General features: G+C 40.5%; 1 protein-coding gene across 2 annotated transcripts in view; it reads right to left on the reverse strand.

Moving 5' to 3' along the window:
- The window catches only part of LOC140726841 (mitochondrial intermediate peptidase-like), an 82,032-nt gene extending 62,930 nt beyond the window's left edge, over positions 1-19,102 (reverse strand). Inside the window, exons 1-6 of one of the 2 annotated variants that reach the window (XM_073043733.1) lie at positions 18,900-19,102; positions 14,273-14,446; positions 8,178-8,266; positions 4,397-4,483; positions 3,399-3,462; positions 1,325-1,507 (exon numbers count right to left, since the gene is read on the reverse strand). In XM_073043733.1, coding sequence (XP_072899834.1) covers positions 1,325-1,507; positions 3,399-3,462; positions 4,397-4,483; positions 8,178-8,266; positions 14,273-14,446; positions 18,900-19,049 — 747 coding nt within the window. In that variant the 5' untranslated portion in view covers positions 19,050-19,102. Of the gene's footprint in view, positions 1-1,324; positions 1,508-3,398; positions 3,463-4,396; positions 4,484-8,177; positions 8,267-14,272; positions 14,447-18,899 lie in introns of those variants that run through there. The other variant, XM_073043734.1, reaches the window with a different exon arrangement.
- Positions 19,103-20,516: the final 1,414 nt, after the last annotated feature.

Here is a 20,516-nt window from a genome sequence, read left to right on the forward strand (position 1 = left end):
AAAGATGCTCTATGTATAAGTTGTTATTATAATGTTTAATAGCTCAGGCTCCCTTCTGATGCAGCACTTCTTCCTTTTATTGTTCCTTTATTTTCACTGGTCCCTTTCACTCACCAATGGTACATCTTCTTCCTAAACAGCAGTTGGGCCTCAAGATTCTCTGGCCATGGTGGAATGCTCTCCAAATACTGATTATTACCTAATTAAACAACTTTGTCAATATTAAAGAGTGTATAATTTGGGGCTATATCTCGAGTAATGTACTAGTCTTATTTTTTTTTAAATAGAGCATATTTACCAGTAATTTTGTGGATCTCATGTCTGCTGCTGCAACCGGATTTAAGGATATGAATGGCTGCGGATAAGATGATCTAAAAACATGCAAAGTAGCAGGCAGGAAAGCGATGACCAGACTGGAGGAAGTTGACTTTGCTATAATGCAGTGGGGCACTATTTTACTGTGTTGATGACCAGATTTCTGATCCTAACTACTTCCAAAAGACATCCACAAGAATCAAAGTTTAATTTGTCAAGAACATCAAAAAATAAATAAAAGTGAAGTGTTGGTTTTAAATAAACCAGCTTCATACATTTCCATCTGAGGGCAACATTTCTCATTTTGTCAAGGTGAGTTAGACACATTACTTCCCCACCAGTACGAGTGAAAGACCTGTGCCCAACAGTACCCTATCTAGGAGGTTATACAGTAAAAGAACACTAGTCCATAATGACAGGCCCACCAGTACCACTCACTACTAGAGCTGGATATGGACCTTGATCTGAATTCAGGCCAAAGAAATCAGACCAGATCAGATCAGATATGGTCCTTCTCTATATCTTACCAACTGAGCCAAAGGATCTGATAGATGAGGAGAAATCCTCTCTCAGGTTTCTAGCCAGACCCTCCAAAACACTCTCCCCATTTCCAATGCACTGTTGTCAATTATGTCACAGACGTCCCTTATATAAAACCAGGGCTGCCCTGGGATTCCAAAAAAACAACTACAACATGTCAGGCAACAAGACAGAACAAAAGCAGACTCAACAGGAATGCAGAGCAGCATGTGGTTTCTAGCCAAATAGATCCATCCTTTGACTAGGTTTATTCTTCTGGCCAAATGTCGCACACGTCAGTTATGATGGCAGACCAGAAAGCTAGTTACAAGTCAGAATGTAAGAAATGGAAGGCTGAAATTCCATCAAAAGGCCAAATCTTTTGTTGGATTTTATTTAATAGTTAGAATTAATGTTTTAAACTTATGAAGCACATAGAATATCATGATTGAAAAAAGAATTCATATTTAACATTGCCCAATACACCTACCAGATCATCAGGTACATCTGCATGAAGTCCACTAACATGAATATAATCCTTATGTATTGAGAAATGATGACGAATGTGCTCTGGGAGAACTTTCCTCTCTATCTTGTTAGGAAGATGAGTACCAAGTAAAAAATTGTTGTTCAAGTCCAACATTTTAACATTAAGGTTTACCACCTTTCTGCGCTATAAAGAGAAAAGATACAATATATTCAATTATTCATTCCCATTCTGATATGTCCATCCATGACCAGCTCCAATGTCGGGATAAGGTCACACTTATGTTGGAGGAACAACATCTTATATTCCATTTGAATAGCCTCCAACCTGATAGCATGAACATCAATTTCTCAAACTTCCAGTAATGCCTCCCTCCCCCTTCACCATTTCCTATCTCCTTGTCCCTCCCATGTTATCTCCTTGCTCATCCATCGCTTCCCTCTGGTGCTCCTCTCCACCCCCCCCCCCCCGCCTTTTCCTTTCTTCCATGGCCTTCTATCTCCTTCACCAATCACCTTCCTAGCTCTTTGCTTCATTCCTCCTCTCTGTTTCACCTGTTGCCAAACCTGTTGGAGGGTTTCTCTTTCCCCTCCCCCACCTTTCAAATCTACTCCGCAGCATTTTTTCTCCTCCAGTCCTGCCAAAGGGTTTCAGTCCGAAATGTCAACTGTACTTTTTTTCCCTCCGTAGATGCTGCCTGGCCTGCTGAGTTCCCCAGCATTTTGTGTGTGTTGCTCGGATTTCCAGCATCTGCAGATTTTCTCTTGTTTGTGCTATATTTAATTATGTTTGTGAAAAGTATAAGATACAGATATAACAAAGGTAAAGATAAGCAAGATGCTTGAAGGCAATTTACAGAACTAAAAGATTTATTTGATATGTGTGATTATAGAATTTCATGAATTCCAGTCCACTAGCTCCATTAAATAAAATGAATCAATGGGAATTTCTTGGTTCATGCATAAAGAACTTGTAAGCATGCCAATATTACAGGCTTCAATGCGTGTAGTGCTTTTAATTGGAGATACAAGCAAGCAGGTAATGTTTTTCAAAAGAAGATTTCAAATGCAAGAAACCCCTGCATCACATGCAACTACAATGCCATACAAGACGGTGGGGGATTGGAAGTAAATATGAACGCAATGCAGTTAGATTGGTAGATACAATTCTCTGGAGCAGTGAAAATGTATCTCTGGGCGTTCTTGCCTGCCCAGTGCCAGGGTTAAGTATGCTTCCTTAGGGATGTAGAAAAAAAAGGAGATGGTACTGCTGAAGAAATGAAAGTAGCAAAGGAACGAATAAAATTTAGAAAAATAATAATCTGTGTATTAAAACCCAAGTACAAAATGTTATTGAGTATAAAAGATTAGTGAACTGAAAATGTGAACCAAATATTCAAGTTCAAGTTTAATTGCTGTTCAACCATACCTGTATGCCTAGTCCATGCTGAACTATAATTCTGCCTAGTCCCATCAATCTGCACCTGGACTATAGCCTTACATAACCCTCCCCTCCGTGCAGTTATCCAAACTACTCTTAATGTTGAAATTGAGCCTGCATCCACTACTTTTGCAGGCAGCTTGTTCACTCTCACCACTCTCTGAGTGAAGATCCCCCTTATGTTCCCCTATGACCTCTAATTCTAGTCTCACCCAACCTCAAAGCATGCTTGTATTTACCCTAACTATACCCCTTTAAAAAAATATATTTTGAAGAGACCAAGATAGCACCTTTCTGCTTTGTATACTTCCTTCTTTCATGAACAGCAAGTTCCAATACAAAATGCATGCAGCAGAACATCCCACGTCAATATTTAAACTAGAATCTTACTTAGTGTTCTAGGCTTTGGACAATATTGCATCCTTAAAAAAAAATCAAGTTTTTGGTCATTATACTTTGCAGTTTGTTGGAACTTCATACAAGCTGTCTATTGCATTGCATTTCTCCACACAACTACAGTCGCTACAGTTCAATAAATAATCAATTTGAAGTACAACTTAATTTAAATCTGGGACAGGTAATTATTTATATCTTGTGCTGAAAATGTTGCAATAGTCAATACTCTTATAACCATTACCTTTTCCTCACTCAGATGAATTCCACTGATTTCAAAATCAAACATAAAAAGCTCTGCCACTCTCCTGCAACATGAAGAAACAATCTTGATGTAGTGGTATAGTACAATTATTGACCGACATTATCTTTTTTTATAAAGCAAAATATTATGACACATCTTCCATCTAGTCAAAATAGTACATTTTAAATATGCACATTACATTCAAAACTATATTAAAGCCTTGGGTACTATTGAAAACAGAGATTCTGAAGGTGGGGGGAGGGGAGGAGAACGAGGATACTCGGTCTTTCATAGGATCCAAGACCTACAGCACAGAAACAGGCCATTCAGTCTATGACAACAATTAACCACACATTTTCACTAATCCTACATTAATCTCATATTTATTGCCCCCCCTCCAGATTCTACCACTCATCTATACACCAAGGGCAATTTAGGTGGCAGTTATTTTACTAATCTGCAACTCTTTGGAATGAGAAAGGAAACTGGAGCACTCAGAAAAAATCCACATAGTCCACTCCACAGAGACAATGAATACAGTCTCTAATCAGACAGTGGCTGCACTGTACCACCGTTTCATTATTATATAATTGACAGATTTTTGGATAGGGATATTTGTCTGGGATTTTCTGAATACTGGGATCACAGGAATGTCAACTTACACAAAATATTATGAAATCAGATCGCCACTGATTTTTGAAATAATTTCCAGGATGCTTACATTGTTTGACCAACAAGCTTAGGTCATGAACTGACTGATTCAATTTTAAAAATTGGTTGCCAATTAATACACTTTACATCATCCAAGATTCAAAATTTGGTTACACAAGTGCCTTGACTTTCCAAGAGTATCTAGAAATAACCCAAAGATATTGCAGTACGGTTTCTGGAAGGCGGTTTCCAAAACATTCTGATCTTCACCTAACCTTTAGAGAAAAGGTTCTCAATTTTCATAGAGATTGAGATAAAATGAAATACAAAACTGAACTTAAGAATACCTTGTATCTGGATCTAGAGAATTCATGGCTTCCTTATCATTCAGTAGGTTTCTCAAACTCTTGCAAAGATCAATATTAGTGTTCAGTCTAAGAAGGGGGGAAAAAAACAGGTTTTAATCACATTGTGAGAGGTTTAATTACAATGGTTGCTTAGTCTACTTAACCTATTTTCACTCTTTTGATATAGTCCTCATTATTTCAATCTCTTCTTGACTAATTGTCCCTGCCCCTCCACATACAATACACGATTCACTGAACTTTGCACAGATAATAAATTTCACCAGCTCAATAATGAAACTTCCCACTTGAGAAACCCACCAACAAATTCTGTCATGGTCAACCTCAATATAATTTTTAAAAATATAGTTAGACCATCATGTTCGTCAAATAACAATCAAACTACTCCAAGACTTGCAAAAAAAACAATTAACCTCACTGCTGGCTTGGACACAGTCTACTTTAAGTTTTCAAGATAGTTTATTATCTTGAACTTTGTTCACTTACAGAACCCCCAATGTTCAAAGCCGTTCTTCACTTAGCACCATCTTGAAAGACCTAAGAAACACAGAACTTAATAGTTTTGTTTCACATTTACTCTGCCCAACAGGGAATTAGAGCAGGCAATTTAATCCAATTTATCGGTTGAAGTTTATTGATCTTGAACCTCTCACTGTAGAACATGGAATAGTACAGCACAGAACAGGCCCTTCGGCCCACAATGTTGTGCCAACCTTTAAACCCTGCCTCCCATATAACACCCCCCACCTTACATTCCTCCATATACCTGTATAGTAGTCTCTTAAATTTCACCAGAGTATCTGCCTCCACCACAGACTCAAGCAGTGCATTCCACGCACCAACCACTCTCTGAGTAAAAAACCTTCCTCTAATATCCCCCTTGAATTCCACCCCTTACCTTAAAGCGATGTCTTCTTGTATTGAGCAGTGATGCCCTGGGGAAGAGGTGCTGGCTGTCCATTCTATCTATTCCTCTTAATATCTTGTATACCTCTATCATGTCTCCTCTCATCCTCCTTCTCTCCAAAGAGTAAAGCCCTAGCTCCCTTAATCTCTGATCATAATGCATATTCTCTAAACCAGGCAGCATCCTGGTAAATCTCCTCTGTACCCTTTCCAATGCTTCCACATCCTTCCTATAGTGAGGCGACCAGAACTGGACAGTACTCCAAGTGTGGCCTAACCAGAGTTCTATAGAGCTGCATCATTACCTCGCGACTCTTAAACTCTATCCCTCGACTTATGAAAGCTAACACCCATAAGCTTTCTTAACTACCCTATCTACCTGTGAGGCAACTTCCAGGAAACTGTGGACATGTACCCCCAGATCCCTCTGCTCCTCCACACTACCAAGTATCCTGCCATTTACTTTGTACTCTGCCTTGGAGTTTGTCTTTCCAAACTGTACCACCTCACACTTCTCCGGGTTGAACCCCATCTGCCACTTCACATAAGGGACCTATCATTTAAAACCAAGAAGTTCTTCTCACAGTGGATTGTGAATCTCTATAATTCTCTATCACAGAGAGCTGTGGAAGTTCACTTAAAGAAAGCATTTCAACCGCAAGTTTTGAAAGATCAGCAGATTGGGGATTATGGATATGTGGTACAGAGAAGAGCCTGGGATACATCTATCAGAATCATACTGAATGGCCAAGCAGAATCAAGAGGTCTGCTCCTGTTCCATTTTTTTCATTCTGGATTATCAGGTCTTTAATAAAGTACAACCTAAGAGACTAGTGTAAAATAATTAAAGTATAGAGCGCTGAGGATAATATTCTGATATAGATTGCAAATTGTTTGACAGCAGGAATAAATGAGTCTTTTTCAGGATACCAGTGATTAATGGGGTACTGCTGGGATTCTATTGGAATCTATATTTGAGCCCCTGCTGCTCACAATGGATAACAAATACTTGCATGAGGAAACCAAATGTATTACGTCTAAATCTGCTGACAACACAGTACTGAGTGGGATTGCAAATTGTGATGAGAATGTACATGGACAAGGTGCAAGATGATGCAATTCACTTTGATAGGTAAAACAAAAACGCAAAATATTATTTAATAGTGATACATTGGGAAATGTTAATGTGCAAAGAGATCGGAGTTCCTTCAACACCAATTACCAAAAGGGCACAAGGTAGTGAGTTTAGAAGCAGCTAAATGTATGGCTAAGGACCTGGTACAGGAGGGAGTGCTTCAGATATTTGATATCTTTTCTGGGACCAGAGTAATTTGTTGAAGGATAGGTTGCATTTAAGCTAGAGGGGGACCAAAGCAGGGTGGTTTAAAGCAGTTTTGCAAGGGAATCAAATAGGATTGTTGGGGCTCTAAGGGAAATTGTTGCATCTTCTGTAGCCCTTATTAGTAGTAAACAATTGGAATTGAAGCTGGGTCCATTGCTAATTGTCTAAATTACCTGGATGAAATGCTCTGTGGTATGATAAGTAAGTCTGCTGATGACACAAAGATTAGTCAAACTGTAGATAGTGAAGATGGTTGCCTAAGTTGCAGGGACATGGATCAGATGGAAAGTCGGGAGGAATAACGGCAGATGGAATTTAATCCAGTCAAGTGTTAGATAATGCATTTTGGGTCTTCTAATACTGACTGGACACAGACAATAAATAATATGGACCACAGACATGTGCTGAAGCTTAGGGTGCAAACTTATTGCTCCCTGTAAATAGGAGCACTAGTGGATAGGTTAGTGAAGAAAATACTTAGCTTGCTTGCTTTCATCAGCATGGGTGTTGAATACAAACAACACACACAAAATGCTAGAGGAACTCAGCAGAGCAGGCAGCTTCTATGGAAAAGGAGTAAACAGTCGACGTCTTGGGCCGAGACCCTTCATCAGAACTGGAAAAAAAAGACTATTGAATACAAAAGTTGGGATATCATGTTGCAGCTGTACAAGACACTGGTTATTCTGTGCAATTCCGGTCACCACACTGTAGAAAGGATGCGGTAGATGCAGAAAAAGTGCAGAAGAGATTTACCAAGCTGTTGGCTGGAGCACACGGATTTAGTTACATGGAGAGATTGGATAGAATGGGACAATTCTCATGAGCACAGAAAATTGAATGTGACATTATAAATTTATGAGGGGCATCGTTAGGGTGAATAATCAGGTCCTTTTCCAATGGTAGAAGAGTTTAAAAGTAGAGGAGACAGGTTAAGGTTATGCAGACTTCATGTTTACAAATAAATGAGCAAGGTGTGAGTAGGATTTTTACTTTAAAGATGAGCTCATTTTGTAAAAAGCAACAATTGTCCAATAGTTCCAGCAGGCACTTCACTCATGGTTCTCCAGAGGAAGCAACAGAAACAGATGCCTTTCACCAACAATGAGGCAATAGAACATGGGTAGCAGCAGCAGCAGCTTTGTGGGGTCCCAACTATGGCAGTGCACCACAAAACCTACACATGGTGGTCATAAACTACTTGGTGGAATTGAAGGGAGTCTGAAAATCAATTGGATGGTATATTAAAACAATAGACCTGAGAGAAGTAGAAACTATTCTCCAATTAGACAACTGCCAAGGACAAAGTTACACTTGTGAATGCAACCTATTTGTTTAATAACCCCATGTGAACTGTCACTTGATTGACGGACCAACATTACACATAAACCTGAAGTATTCTCCACTCTTGCTACATTTAAGGAGAGGAATAAATTTTTTGATTTTCAGTTATTGCATAGAAGTAGTCTTCAAACTAAACAAACAATTTTCAGACCATGAATTCTGAAAACATACTTTTCCACCATCGTGCCAACAGTAAGACAGGTGGTCTCTGCAGCTTCACGAAACAAAGGGTCTGGATGTGCTACCTTAATGAAATCTGCCTAGTAAGAAAGAAAAAGAGCAATCAGTGAAATAAATCACGTTATTTCATCATCTATAATCACAAACAAATTGCATAGAAATATGTAATCCTTGATTTCTCTGTACAAACATATCAAACTTAGCATTAAACTTTACAGTTTGTATTTCTCACAAATACAGAGAGAAGGCTATATCACTTCCCAAAAAAAATTGTTAAAGGAGAACAGAGTGGTCAAAATTTAAAATAATCTGTTAATGTTTAAAAAGAAGAAAAAGTATTAAATAACTAGGCAACAAAATTATTGAAGATATAAAATGCAAAAACAAATTTTTTTAACAAAGATCAAAGGAAAACTTTATCCAGGCATGTCAAAATAAGTTGTCAATGAGAACTCCAGACACCAATGACTTCCTTATCATCAGGATGCATTCTCAGGAACAAGAATGTGAATGGAATCAGCACTAAATTAGGTCACGGCATTATACATAGAAAGAAAAGCCACTGACGGCGCTATGTTTCCTTGAAACTTGGAACCAAACCACTGACCCCACAGGTACTTTCAGAGCAATGAATTGCCAACAGCTCAGTGGTGGAGGAGAGTAAGCAGTGTGGGTTTTAGCACACTGCCCAGGTGAGTACTGGCAATTGTAGGGGATAGCAGCATCTGCTATGTCCTTTTGCAGACTCCACTGATGCTACAGTTCCTCTCCTCACTCAAATCCCAAGCACCCGATGGTAACATGTTAAAAACTCATCACAGGCCATTGATTTTGTTCGCAAAAATCAGGGCTGTAGAGACCTGAGAAGCCAAACAAAGAGGAGACAGCAATTTCCATTGCATCCAACAAGAGGCCATGAGGGATATTGGATTCAGATGATCTGCTTGACAAATGGAGCAGATGCTTCCAGTTCCCACCATTTAGCTTCACTCGCCTAGCCATGGTGCAGGCCTAAGATCCACTTCTCATAACTGAGTGGCCACACTGATTGCCACTGTCTAGCCAACATCAACCCTCAAACAACCTCTATGTTCCATACTGATCCCTGGGCGATTCTTTGTTCCAGGAGCACTAGTGGGGAGGGCAGGGGTTCCCAACATAGCAGAGTGCAGCCCAAGCAGATGTCTTTCAACAAAAACAGCCAGCAAGTTGTGGGACATGTTCAGATACCAAGTTCAGCCCACTATAATGAACAAAAGTTCCATCTGATGGCTTTAAGCAATGTATCAGTACAATTCAAGACTAAAGCCCAATGCCAAACAGTGGTTAAAAAATAACTGTTATTTCAAAAAAGATTTAAAGATAACTCTCTCTATTTGTATGTGAACATTGTTACAAGCAACATATTTTAAACATTCTTCTTTTGCTACGTCTCAGGATTGAGAATAACTTTCTTCTGCTCCAGTTTAGTGACTCTGAGTAGATAATTAAGTTAATGTAGGAAGCAACTCTGCCACAGATGAAGCAAAATGCCAATTGGGTGGGTAGGTGGACATCTGTGATATGGTTCACTTCTGCCATTTTCTCATGGCTGTGTATACATGGATATATAGAATCAATGTTCAAATGCAATTACCATTAATGCAGAGAAATTTGCTGAGACACAAAACTATCACATTCTTGATAGGAAAACTCACTCCATGAATCCCGAAGCAACATAACTAAAACAAGCCAAGTGGTGCAGAAGCAAATGAACGTGACATCACTGTACTCTGTTCACCTGACTGCAAAGAAATAAATTAATCTTCTAGTTCAGCAGCCCCTCATGGTCAAGAATGACTTGCTCCATGAGAACCATGGGATGAAATTTGGCTTCACACATTCCACCACGCGTGCATCAGGAATTACTTGACAGGGTAGATGGGTGTGTAGCTTTGAAGGTGATACCTTCCTATTTTCTGTCGATTTCCACGTTCCCAACAAAGGAAGCTGAGGCTCCAGGTTCTTCATTAGTCTACAGTCTTATGGCACGAACAATAAATTTTCCAACTTCAGATAACCTACTCCCCATGTTCCTTCCCCACTCCCACTGGTCCACCCAGGGTCTCTCTCCCTTTGTTAAGTACTTCCATTCCCAATCATTACCTAGGCTCATCATGTTATCTGGTTCCACCTGCCCATTACCTTCCTCCCACCTTCACCTGGTTCCACCAATCACCTGCCAGTCTCTATCTCACCCTCCCTCTCACTGCTATATACCTTGAGGTGTCTAGTAGTCCAACCCTCAAAATCATACAGGAGAGCAGGGAATCAGCGCTTCCTGGCAGAACTTGAACTTCATGCCACGTTGAAAGTCTTGATCTTCAAGCCACTTTTCCACGTATGACATTGATGCACTAAAGACAATGCTGAATTTCATCCACTAGATGAACGGCAGCCTCCAAGTTACGGAGAAGCTCCCCATTTTCTGGAATCTTATCACAGATTTTTATTGCCAGAGGAATGTCAATAGGAGACCTTTGTTTTGTGGGAGTTTATTTTCTTCGCCCATCCTTTCACAGATTTCTGTTGACAATGACTTAAAGCTCATGACTTAATGACTGCAGCTGAGACTGGGAGGCGGTTAGATGGTGGGGGGAGGGTAGTAAGGGATTGAAGGGAGAGAGCAAATGAGAGTTAGTGGGGTACAATAAAAGGAAAGGTGTGCCCATGATAAGTCTATGCAGTAGAATCCATTCTCTAAGCCAATTTAACAGACACAAAATTCTGGAGGAACTCAGCAGGTCAGGTAGCATGTATGAAAATGAATAAACAGTCGACGTTTTGGGCTGAGACCCTTCATCAGGACTCCAAGCCAATTTGACCCTCCACTCCACCCCTCGACCAAGTACTCACTATAGTGCAAATCAAACCAGCTAGCTGTTAACAACTCTCTGATAATGAAGTATATGGTTAGAAGAATGTAAAATATACCTGTATCTTATTCTATTGTTTCACAATAGAATGATTAAAAAAGCCTTTTGTCCAGTAGAGATAAAAATTGTATGATATTGGAACACCTAAGAATGGTGTCACTATTACTGATTTGAAGAAACAGTATCATTTAATAGAAGTGGCCACTATGCAGGCAGCAGCTTACATGCCTACAAATCAAGATATGAAAAGTTCCAAGGTAATACAAGCTTGTCACTAAATACCACAATTATTATTGTGCAAAATGGTGCTGGTGAACCATGATGATGTTCTATGGGCTATGTACAATAAGTTTACTTTGAACTATCATTCACTTGGCCAGCTCTTCAATTATGCAAACAAAATGATTTTATAGGCAGTGTAAATTTATGAAACAGGTCAATCAACTATTTGATATATTGAAACATAGAAACACAGAAATCCTACAGCACAATACAGTCCCTTTGGCCCACAAAGTTGTGCCGAACACGTCCCTACCTCAGAAATTACCAGGCGTCCCTATAGCCCTCTATTTTACTAAGCTCCATGTACGTATCTAAAAGCCTCTTAAAAGACCCTATCGTATCCGCCTCCACCACCATTGCTGGCAGCCCATTCCACGCACTCACCATTCTCTGACATCTCCTCTGTACCTACTCTCCTCAGCACCTTAAACCCGTGTCCTCTTGTGGCAACCATTTCAGCCCTGGGAAAAAGCCTTTGACTATCCACACAATCAATGCCTCTCATCATCTTCTACACCTCTATCAGGTCACTTCTCATCCTCCTTCACTCCAAGGAGAAAAGGCCAAGTTCACTCAACCTATTCTCATAAGGTATGCTCCCTAATCCAGACAACATCCTTGTAAATCTCCTCTGCACCCTTTCTATGGCTTCTGCATCCTTCCTATAGTGAGGCAACCAGAACTGAGCACAGTACTCCAAGTGGGATCTGACCAGGGTCCTATATAGCTGCAACATCACCTCTCGGCTCCTAAATTCAATTCCACGATTGATGAAGACCAATATGCCATATGCCTTCTTAACCACAGAGTCAACCTGTGCAGCAGCTTTGAGTGTCCTATGGACTCAGACCCCAAGATCCCTCGGATCCTCCACACTGCCAAGAGTCTTACCATTAATACTATATTCGGCCATCATCTTTGACCTACCAAAATGAACCACTTCACACTTATCTGGGTTGAACTCCATCTGCCACTTCTCAGCCCAATTTTGCATCCCCAGAACAGATCCCTGAGGCACTCCACTGTTGACTGACCTCCATGCAGAATATGACCTGTCTACAGCCACTCTTTGCCTTCTGTGGGCAAGCCAGTTCTGGATCCACAAAGCAATGTCCCCTTGGATCCCATGCCTTCTTATTTTCTCAATAAGCCTTGCATGGGGTACCTTATCAAATGCCTCACTGAAATCCATATACACTACATCTATGGCTCTACCTTCATCAATGTGTTTAGTCATATCCTCAAAAAATTCAATCAGGCTCGTAGGGCACGACCTGCCCTTGACAAAGCCATGCTGACTACTCTTAATCAAATTATATACCTCTCCATATGTTTGTAAATCCTGCCTCTCAGGATCTTCTCCATCAACTTACCAACCACTGAGGTAAGACTCACTGGTCTATAATTTTCTGGACTATCTCTACTCCCTTTCTTGAATAAGGGAACAACATCCGCAACCCTCCAATCCTCTGGAACCTCTCTCGTCCACATTGATGATGCAAAGAGCACCGTCAAAGGCTCAGCAATCTCCTCCCTTGCCTCCCACAGTAGCCTGGGTACATTTCGTCCAGTCCTGGCGACTTATCCAACTTGATGTTTTCCAAAAGCTCCAGAACATCTTCTTTCTTAATATCTACATGCTCAAGCTTTTCAGTCTGCTGCAAGTCATCATTACAATCACTAAGATCCTTAATTCTGCCCGCCAAAGCCTTCTCATGGCCCCTTATGGCTCTCCTAATTTCCTTCTTAAGCTCCTTCCTATTAGCCTTATAATCTTCTAGATATCTACCATTACCTAACTCTCTGAACCTTTAGTAAGCTTTTCTTCTTGACTAGATTTATTACAGCCTTTGTACACCACAGTTCCTGTACCCTACCGTAACTTCCCTGTCCCATTGGAACGTACCTATGCAGAACTCCACACAAATATCCCCTGAACATTTGCCACATTTCTTCCGTACTTTTCCCTGAGAACATCTGTTTCAAATTTAAGCTTCCAATTTCCTGCCTGATAGCCTCATAATTCCCCTTACTCCAATTAAATGCTTTTCTAACTTGTCTGCTCCCCTCTCTCTCCAAAGCTATTGTAAAGGAGACAGAATTATGATCACTATCTCCAAAATGCACTCTCACGGAGAGATCTGACACCTGACCAGGTTCATTTCCCAATACCAAATCAAGTACAGCCTCTCTTGCAGGCTTATCTACATATTGTGTCAAGAAACCTTCCTGAACACACCTAATAAACTCCACCCCATCTAAACCTCTTGCTCTAGGGAAATGCCAATCGATATTTGGGAAATTAAAATCTCCCATCACGACAACTCTGTTATTATTACACCTTTCCGGGATCTGTTTCCCTATCTGCTCCTCGATATCCCTGTTACTATTGGGAAAGCTATTGACCCCTTCCTGTTCCTAATCTCCACCCACAGAGACCCCGTAGACAATCCCTTCATGGCGTCCACCTTTTCTGCAGCCGTGACACTATCTCTGATAGTGTCCCCACTATCACCCCACCTCTTTTGCCTCCCTCCCTGTCCTTTCTGAAACATCTAAAACCCAGCACTTGAAGTAAGCAATCTTGTCCCTGAGCCATCTAAGTCTCTGTAATTGCCACCACATCATATCTCCAAGTATTGCCTCCTGTAGTTTAACCCTTAACTCCAAATATTTAAGAAATTCACAATAAACTATTTTATTGTTAACCTGAAATGTAATTAGCCTGAATATAAAGTTTGCTATTGTGTAGCTTTCCACTAGTAAGTTTCAACTGCATAGCTCAAAGTTTTAATTAGCACATTTCTAATCAAAGGACAAGCAAAACTAGTTTAAAATAGGTGATTGCCAGATTGTACATATCATTGAAAAGTGGTTAACACTACTCACCAGATCAGCAACTCTGCAAAGACAGTCTGAAAGTTTGTCAAAGATTTGAACAATCTGGGGACCAGGTGGAGTGATGCAAGCCTGCTCCACTAAATGTTCAGTTTCTTTCAAGGCATTTTCTTGAGCCACCTGAAATCCTTCTGGGCAGCTCAGCTCAGGTACACCAAAAAGACCCTTAAAATAAAAGTATGACACTTTAAATAAATTACAAACACACAAAACAAACTATATTTCACATGAGCTACAATGCACTGAGCTTTTAAAGCACGACAGTACTGGCTCATCTAAGGTGAGCAGCAGGCTTAAAATACACTCTGAAAAACAGTAAGAGAGCAAGCAAACAGCTATAAAAACAAACAGGAGGCAAAACATTGGGATTAAATATAGTCACATGGCTGAGATGAGGAGAAAATTATTATATGAAAGAATATATATAATAAGAAACCATATTATTATGTGGCTGGGAAATGAAGTGGAAGATAAAGATTCGACCACCCATGATCTTACTGAATAACACAGCAGGATTGAAGGACTGATTTGATACTTCTCCTTGCATTCTTAAATAGCATTGAATGAATGTAACTACAAGAAGTCTCAGTTTTCAAAGCACTTGGCAAAACTGTTGGCAGGACTTTGCCAACTCAAAGGTTTCCAGAATTTATCAGATAAGACTTGCTCTGTCCACTAAACCTTCCCATCCAGACATGTGAGCTCTATTGCTTCTCAAGGCTTTACTGATTAGCCGAGGAAAATTGGCCTTCCTGGTTCAGAGATGTAGGTTTGGCAGCAGGAGTGAATGACAGGCCTCATTCAGTAAAATTTTGAGTCAGCATGTTCAGGCTGTAAAATGGAATTAGGTTGTGGAATGGGATTTTCCATTTTAACTTCATGCTATCATGGAAACCTAGGTATTGAAAAAAATAATTCTATGGATGTAACACATTTCATATCCTGATTATTTCCGAATGATTTGCAAGCAATTAAGTACTATTAAGTGGTAATTATACGCAATTTAAACAGGGAATGAACTTTCACATAAAGAATCTGTAAATACCAATGATATAAATTAACAGAACTTTTCAGTTGTGGTGATTGAATGACAAATGTTTGCCAGGCCATCAGGAAAACAGGTCTACCCTCTTTCAATAACAATGTGCATCTTAACATTCATTCAGATTTGGCATTCAATTTCAATAACTAAATGCAGAACTTCCTGAGGAAGGCATTTAAACCCCAATTAAAATTACACATAAACATATTGCCCATCCCTTATTAAAAATAAACATAGGAAATTTATAACACCAGAACCCATTCAGCCCACCCGTTTGCAAGTAAAAAGGAGCTACCAAGGCTAATCCCACCTTCTGGCATTTGATTGAAAGCCCTATAGGTCAGAACTCTAATGTACACATCCAGGTAAGTTTTAAATAGTTCCAGGGGTTTCTGCTTCTAACGCCATACCAGGCAGTGATTTTTAGACCCCAATTTCCAGAGCTCTACCACCCTATAAAAGAAAAGATTTCTCCTTATCTCTCATCTAGTCCTTCTATTTAATGTACAGTCGGCCCTCCTTATCCGCGGATTGGGAAAACCCGGAAGTTCTCTCTCCAGCACTCGTTGCTTGAGCATGTACAGGCTATTTTTTTTGTCATCATTCCCTAAACAATACAATATAACAACTATTTACATAGCATTTACATTGTATTAGGTATTATAAGTAATCTAGAAATGACTTAAAAGTACAGGCAGTCCCCGGGTTATGAATGAGTTCCATTCCAGAGTCTGTCTTTAAGTCAGATTTGAGGTCGGAACAGGTACATCCTGTATTATTTAGCGTTAATTAGTCAAACATTTTTCTTAGTATATAGTACATATTTTACCTTTCTATGCATATAAAACACAAGAAACACATGTATTTCAATAATTAAACCACTGCGTTGCTTAGTAATAATTGTAGCTTTCATCGGGGCAGGGGCTTTCACATGCTCCATTAAAATTGTTCCGATCATTAACCGACTGTAGACTAATGCTTTTCCAAAGACCGATGGCGTTTCACCTCTTTCCAATCGCTTTATTACTTCCACCTTATTTTCAATCGCGATCGTGATTATTTTCATGAACAGAAACATCGCGGATTCAGAGCTACGCCGGGTCCTAATGTCCACCGCACTGAACGTGTTAAGTAAGGTCCTGGGATCCGATGGGTCCTAAAGACCACCGTACTGATTCAGGTTAAATAAGGGACTTGAGCATCCGCGTTTTTTGGTATCCGCGAGGGGTCTCGGAACCAATCCCCCGCAGATAAGGAGGGCCTACTGTATGTTCAATTTATTTAAATCATGCTCCTGTAATTTAATCCCATAGTTATGGCAATTGCGTCCTTCCTATTTTTTATATCTGGGCCACTGTTAAGTCTCCCCTCGGTGTCCTATCCCAAACAACATAAATCCCACTCTATGAAATCTTATCACAAATAAAGTTTTCTAGTACTGGTAACGTCATTGTACATTTCTTCTGCAACATACTATACTTTTCACCTAGTGACTAGAACAGTTCACATTACTGAAGCTGTGGTTCAACAAGTACTACATGCAACTTATTAAAACTGCAAATCCTGAAAATCTAAAAAAAATACTGAAAGTGCTGTCTGGAAAGGTTGACGGTTTCCAAAAGATACTGAGGAGTTTCTCCAGTATTTTATATTTTTGTTCTTGCATAACCCTTCTGTTTTTCATATTCTGTGCATCAGCTAATACATGCTGAGGCATGAAATATAAAAAGTAGTTTCTCTTTTAGCCTAAAATAATCTGGCAGTTAAATTCCTTTGCCTTTGTAATGTTGATAAGAATAGTCTACTGGGATGTGCCCAGCAGATCAGGGCATAGAAACCAAAGAAAAAGAGAAAATAGCTATTGCAGCCAAAAGTGGCCAGTCCTGATAAATACAGAGGTGGAAAATTTACTGGAGCCCTGCATGTTATAATGAGCCCAGACAAAAGATGAAATGTTATTCCTTGGCCCCATCTTAACAGTGCAGGAAGTCACTGAAAGGTGGTCAGAATGAGAGTGGGATGGCAAATTAAGGTGACAGGTAATCAGAAACTCATGGAGCATGAGCACACAAGTGCTCTGCAAAGCAACCACTCAGTGTTTGGTTTCTCCATTATAGAAGATACCACATTTTGAACAGCAAATGCACTTCTTTCAGTCTACTGAACTGCATAATTACCAAAAAAAAAAAGTTCAGTCCCTGGCAAGCAGGGACAGAAGAATGAAGGGAACAATCCCTACAAAATGCTGAAAGAAGAGGAAAGCGAGTCTGGTGGTGGAAATTACGCCTACGTTCAGTTGAATTTGACCCAGTGAAAGCAGAGGTTGATGTGGTGGAAGAACCAGAGTTCAATTGTTACTCCATCCCAATGCTAGAAATATATGAACACTCCTAACATGTAGGAAAATCATGTGCGAGTAAATAGTATCAGCAAGAATAGGTTGCATGGAAAGGAGATTGATGGAATTGCTCTGATATCTGGCATAGACTTGATGAACCAAATAATCTCCTATGTAATAAGGAAACATGAAGTAAAATTTGTGTACATTTACTTTTATGACCAGCCTGCAATGAGAAAAGGCTTAGTGAAAGCCAGATAGAATACAGTAAATGCATTAGGTTTGTCGACCTATTTCCTTCTCAAAATATTCTGTCAAATTGTTTAGACACGACCTTCCTTCACCAAAATAAAGCATGAAGTGCCAAAAATACTCAGTAATTTTATGGAAAGAGAAACAAGAGTTAATATTTGAGGTTTACAACTTTCAAACTTTTTAATGAATGGATCATTTGTTTCACTGTCTGTTCTGAATAAGAGTCATCACTTGAAGAATCAAGTGTCTCTCACCACAGTACTGCCTGATCTGCCAAGATTTTCTGGCTGTTATTTCAGGTTTCCAGCATCTGCAAGCTCTTGATACCCATGACATTTCTAATCGTTGATTAATTTGCGTCTTTCTGAATGACGGTTCGCACTGTCCTCAGAACTGATTTAAATAATCTGTGCACCCCAAGTTAAACTAACTGACCTGTAATAATAAAATAGTAAAGGAAACGGACACTGCTCTCTTGCCCGCTAAATCCATCAATCGCACCTGAGCAATTAATAAAAGTGTTCGCATCCAATAGAAATCCCTCTTCTTGAAGCATGCGATGCTATTTCCTCAGCTGTAATCAGTTCTACTTGTTCTGTCAAACGAACTGTAGGCTTCCCGTCACGCTGAGCAGTCATTCCTTGTCCATAGAATAAAACAAGGTAATCGATCTGTCGAAAAGTCATCGACTCAAGAGTAGCAACTTTATTTCTCCGCACTCACTGCCTAAGTGTTTCCATTTTTTCATTAGTTACTCATCACGTTAGTTTGCTATCCCACACACCAGAGTGTGCCCATTAATGGTTCGGTGGCATGATTTAAAGGCCTGACCGGCTGCCCCTAATCACACGTTGGTCTTTACGTTCCGGGATCTTGCCGTGTGCAGCCGCTGCTGCCCTGGTAAGATTGGCCGAATTGTCTGCAACCTCCACTTAACGAACACCAAACTCGCGACCCTTTCCTTTCTAATCTGTTTTACTCACCACATTTTTCCCAAAAAAATCCACTTTGCTCGACGACGTGGCATTGAAAGCCGCCCCCACGGGAGACCAGGAGGTGGAAACCTTTCTCCGGGTCTTCAAGCGACAACTCCGAATGTATTTAAAGACCGTCAGGACCCTTCGGTTCAACATCTCTAGGACAAGTGCAGCGGGACCTCGAGGTGACCGGAAATTAGTGCATGTTCGCGGCGGAAGCTCGCTCCTGAATGCGTGTGCGCCTGCGTGACGAACGCCGGCATTATGGGTGTCGTAGTTCACTGACGTGACCGCTTCGATGGAAAGTGGGTTCGAGACTGCAGCCTGACGTTAAAATCCCGGTCCGTATCCTAGATTCAGAAGCGTGGGTTGCTGTTGTAAGGTCTTGAGCAGGTTTTGCAGAGCCAGAACTCTGCTTTCCCCCTTATACAAAATATGTAAACTGCTGAATATTTCCAGTATTTTCTCGTGTTGTTGCTGAAAAGTAACGCTGTCTTGCAAGGGAGAAAGAGAATTCAGGCTTTTTGAAGCCGAGCTAAACGGCGAGAGTCCACTTTGAAGTGGGAGGAAAAAGATTAGGAGTTGGGCTTACGCAGCAAAAAATAAGAGAGGATTGTGTATTGGGACACACGGTTGGTGATTTTGGGAAGATAAGGGGATTTGGTGCTCTAGAGAGCAGCAGAGCATGGGATTGCGTTTTCATCATCTTGTGCACCTCTATCTGGTCACCTCGCATCTTCTGCTGTTCCAAGGAGAAAAGGCCGAGTTCACTCAACCTGTTCTCATAAGGCATGCTCCCCAATCCAGGCAACATCCCAGTAAACCTCCTCTGCACCCTTTCTATGGTTTCCACGTCCGTCCTATAGTGAGGTGACCAGAACTGAGCCCAGTACTCCAAGTGGGGTCTGACCAGGGTCCTATATAGCTGCAGCATTACCTCTCGGCTCTTGAACTCAATTCCATGGTTGATGAAGGCCAATACACCGTATGCCTTCTTAACCACAGTGTCAACCTGCGCAGCAGCTTTGAGTGCCCTATGGACTCAGACCCTAAGATCCCTCTGATCCTCCACACTGCCACGAGTCTCACCATTATTACCATATTCTGCCATCATCTTTGATCTACCAAAAGGAACCACCTCACACTTATCTGGGTTCAACTGCATCTACCACTTCCCAGCTGAGTTTTGCATCCTATCAATGTCCCACTGTAACCTCTGACAGCCCTCCACACTATCCACAACACCGCCAGCCTTTGAGTCATCAGCAAATTTACTAACTCATCTCTCCACTTCATCATCCAGGTCATTTATAAAAATCATGAAGAATGGGGGTCCCAGACTGATCCCCATGCAGAATGTGATCAGTCTACAACCACTTTTTGCCTTCTGTGGGCAAGCCAGTTCTGGATCCACAAAACAATGTCCCCTTAGATCCCATGCTTCCTTACTTTCTGAATAAGTCTTGCATGGGCTACCTTATCAAATGCCTTGCTAAAATCCATATACACTACATATACGGCACTACCTTCATCAATACCTCTGCTATCTCCTCCAATTCCATACACATTTGTTCACTGTCACACTTGATTGGTCCTATTCTCTCACGTCATATTCTCTTGCTC

Source organism: Hemitrygon akajei, chromosome 4, assembly GCF_048418815.1.
Source record: "Hemitrygon akajei chromosome 4, sHemAka1.3, whole genome shotgun sequence".
NCBI lineage: Eukaryota > Metazoa > Chordata > Chondrichthyes > Myliobatiformes > Dasyatidae > Hemitrygon > Hemitrygon akajei.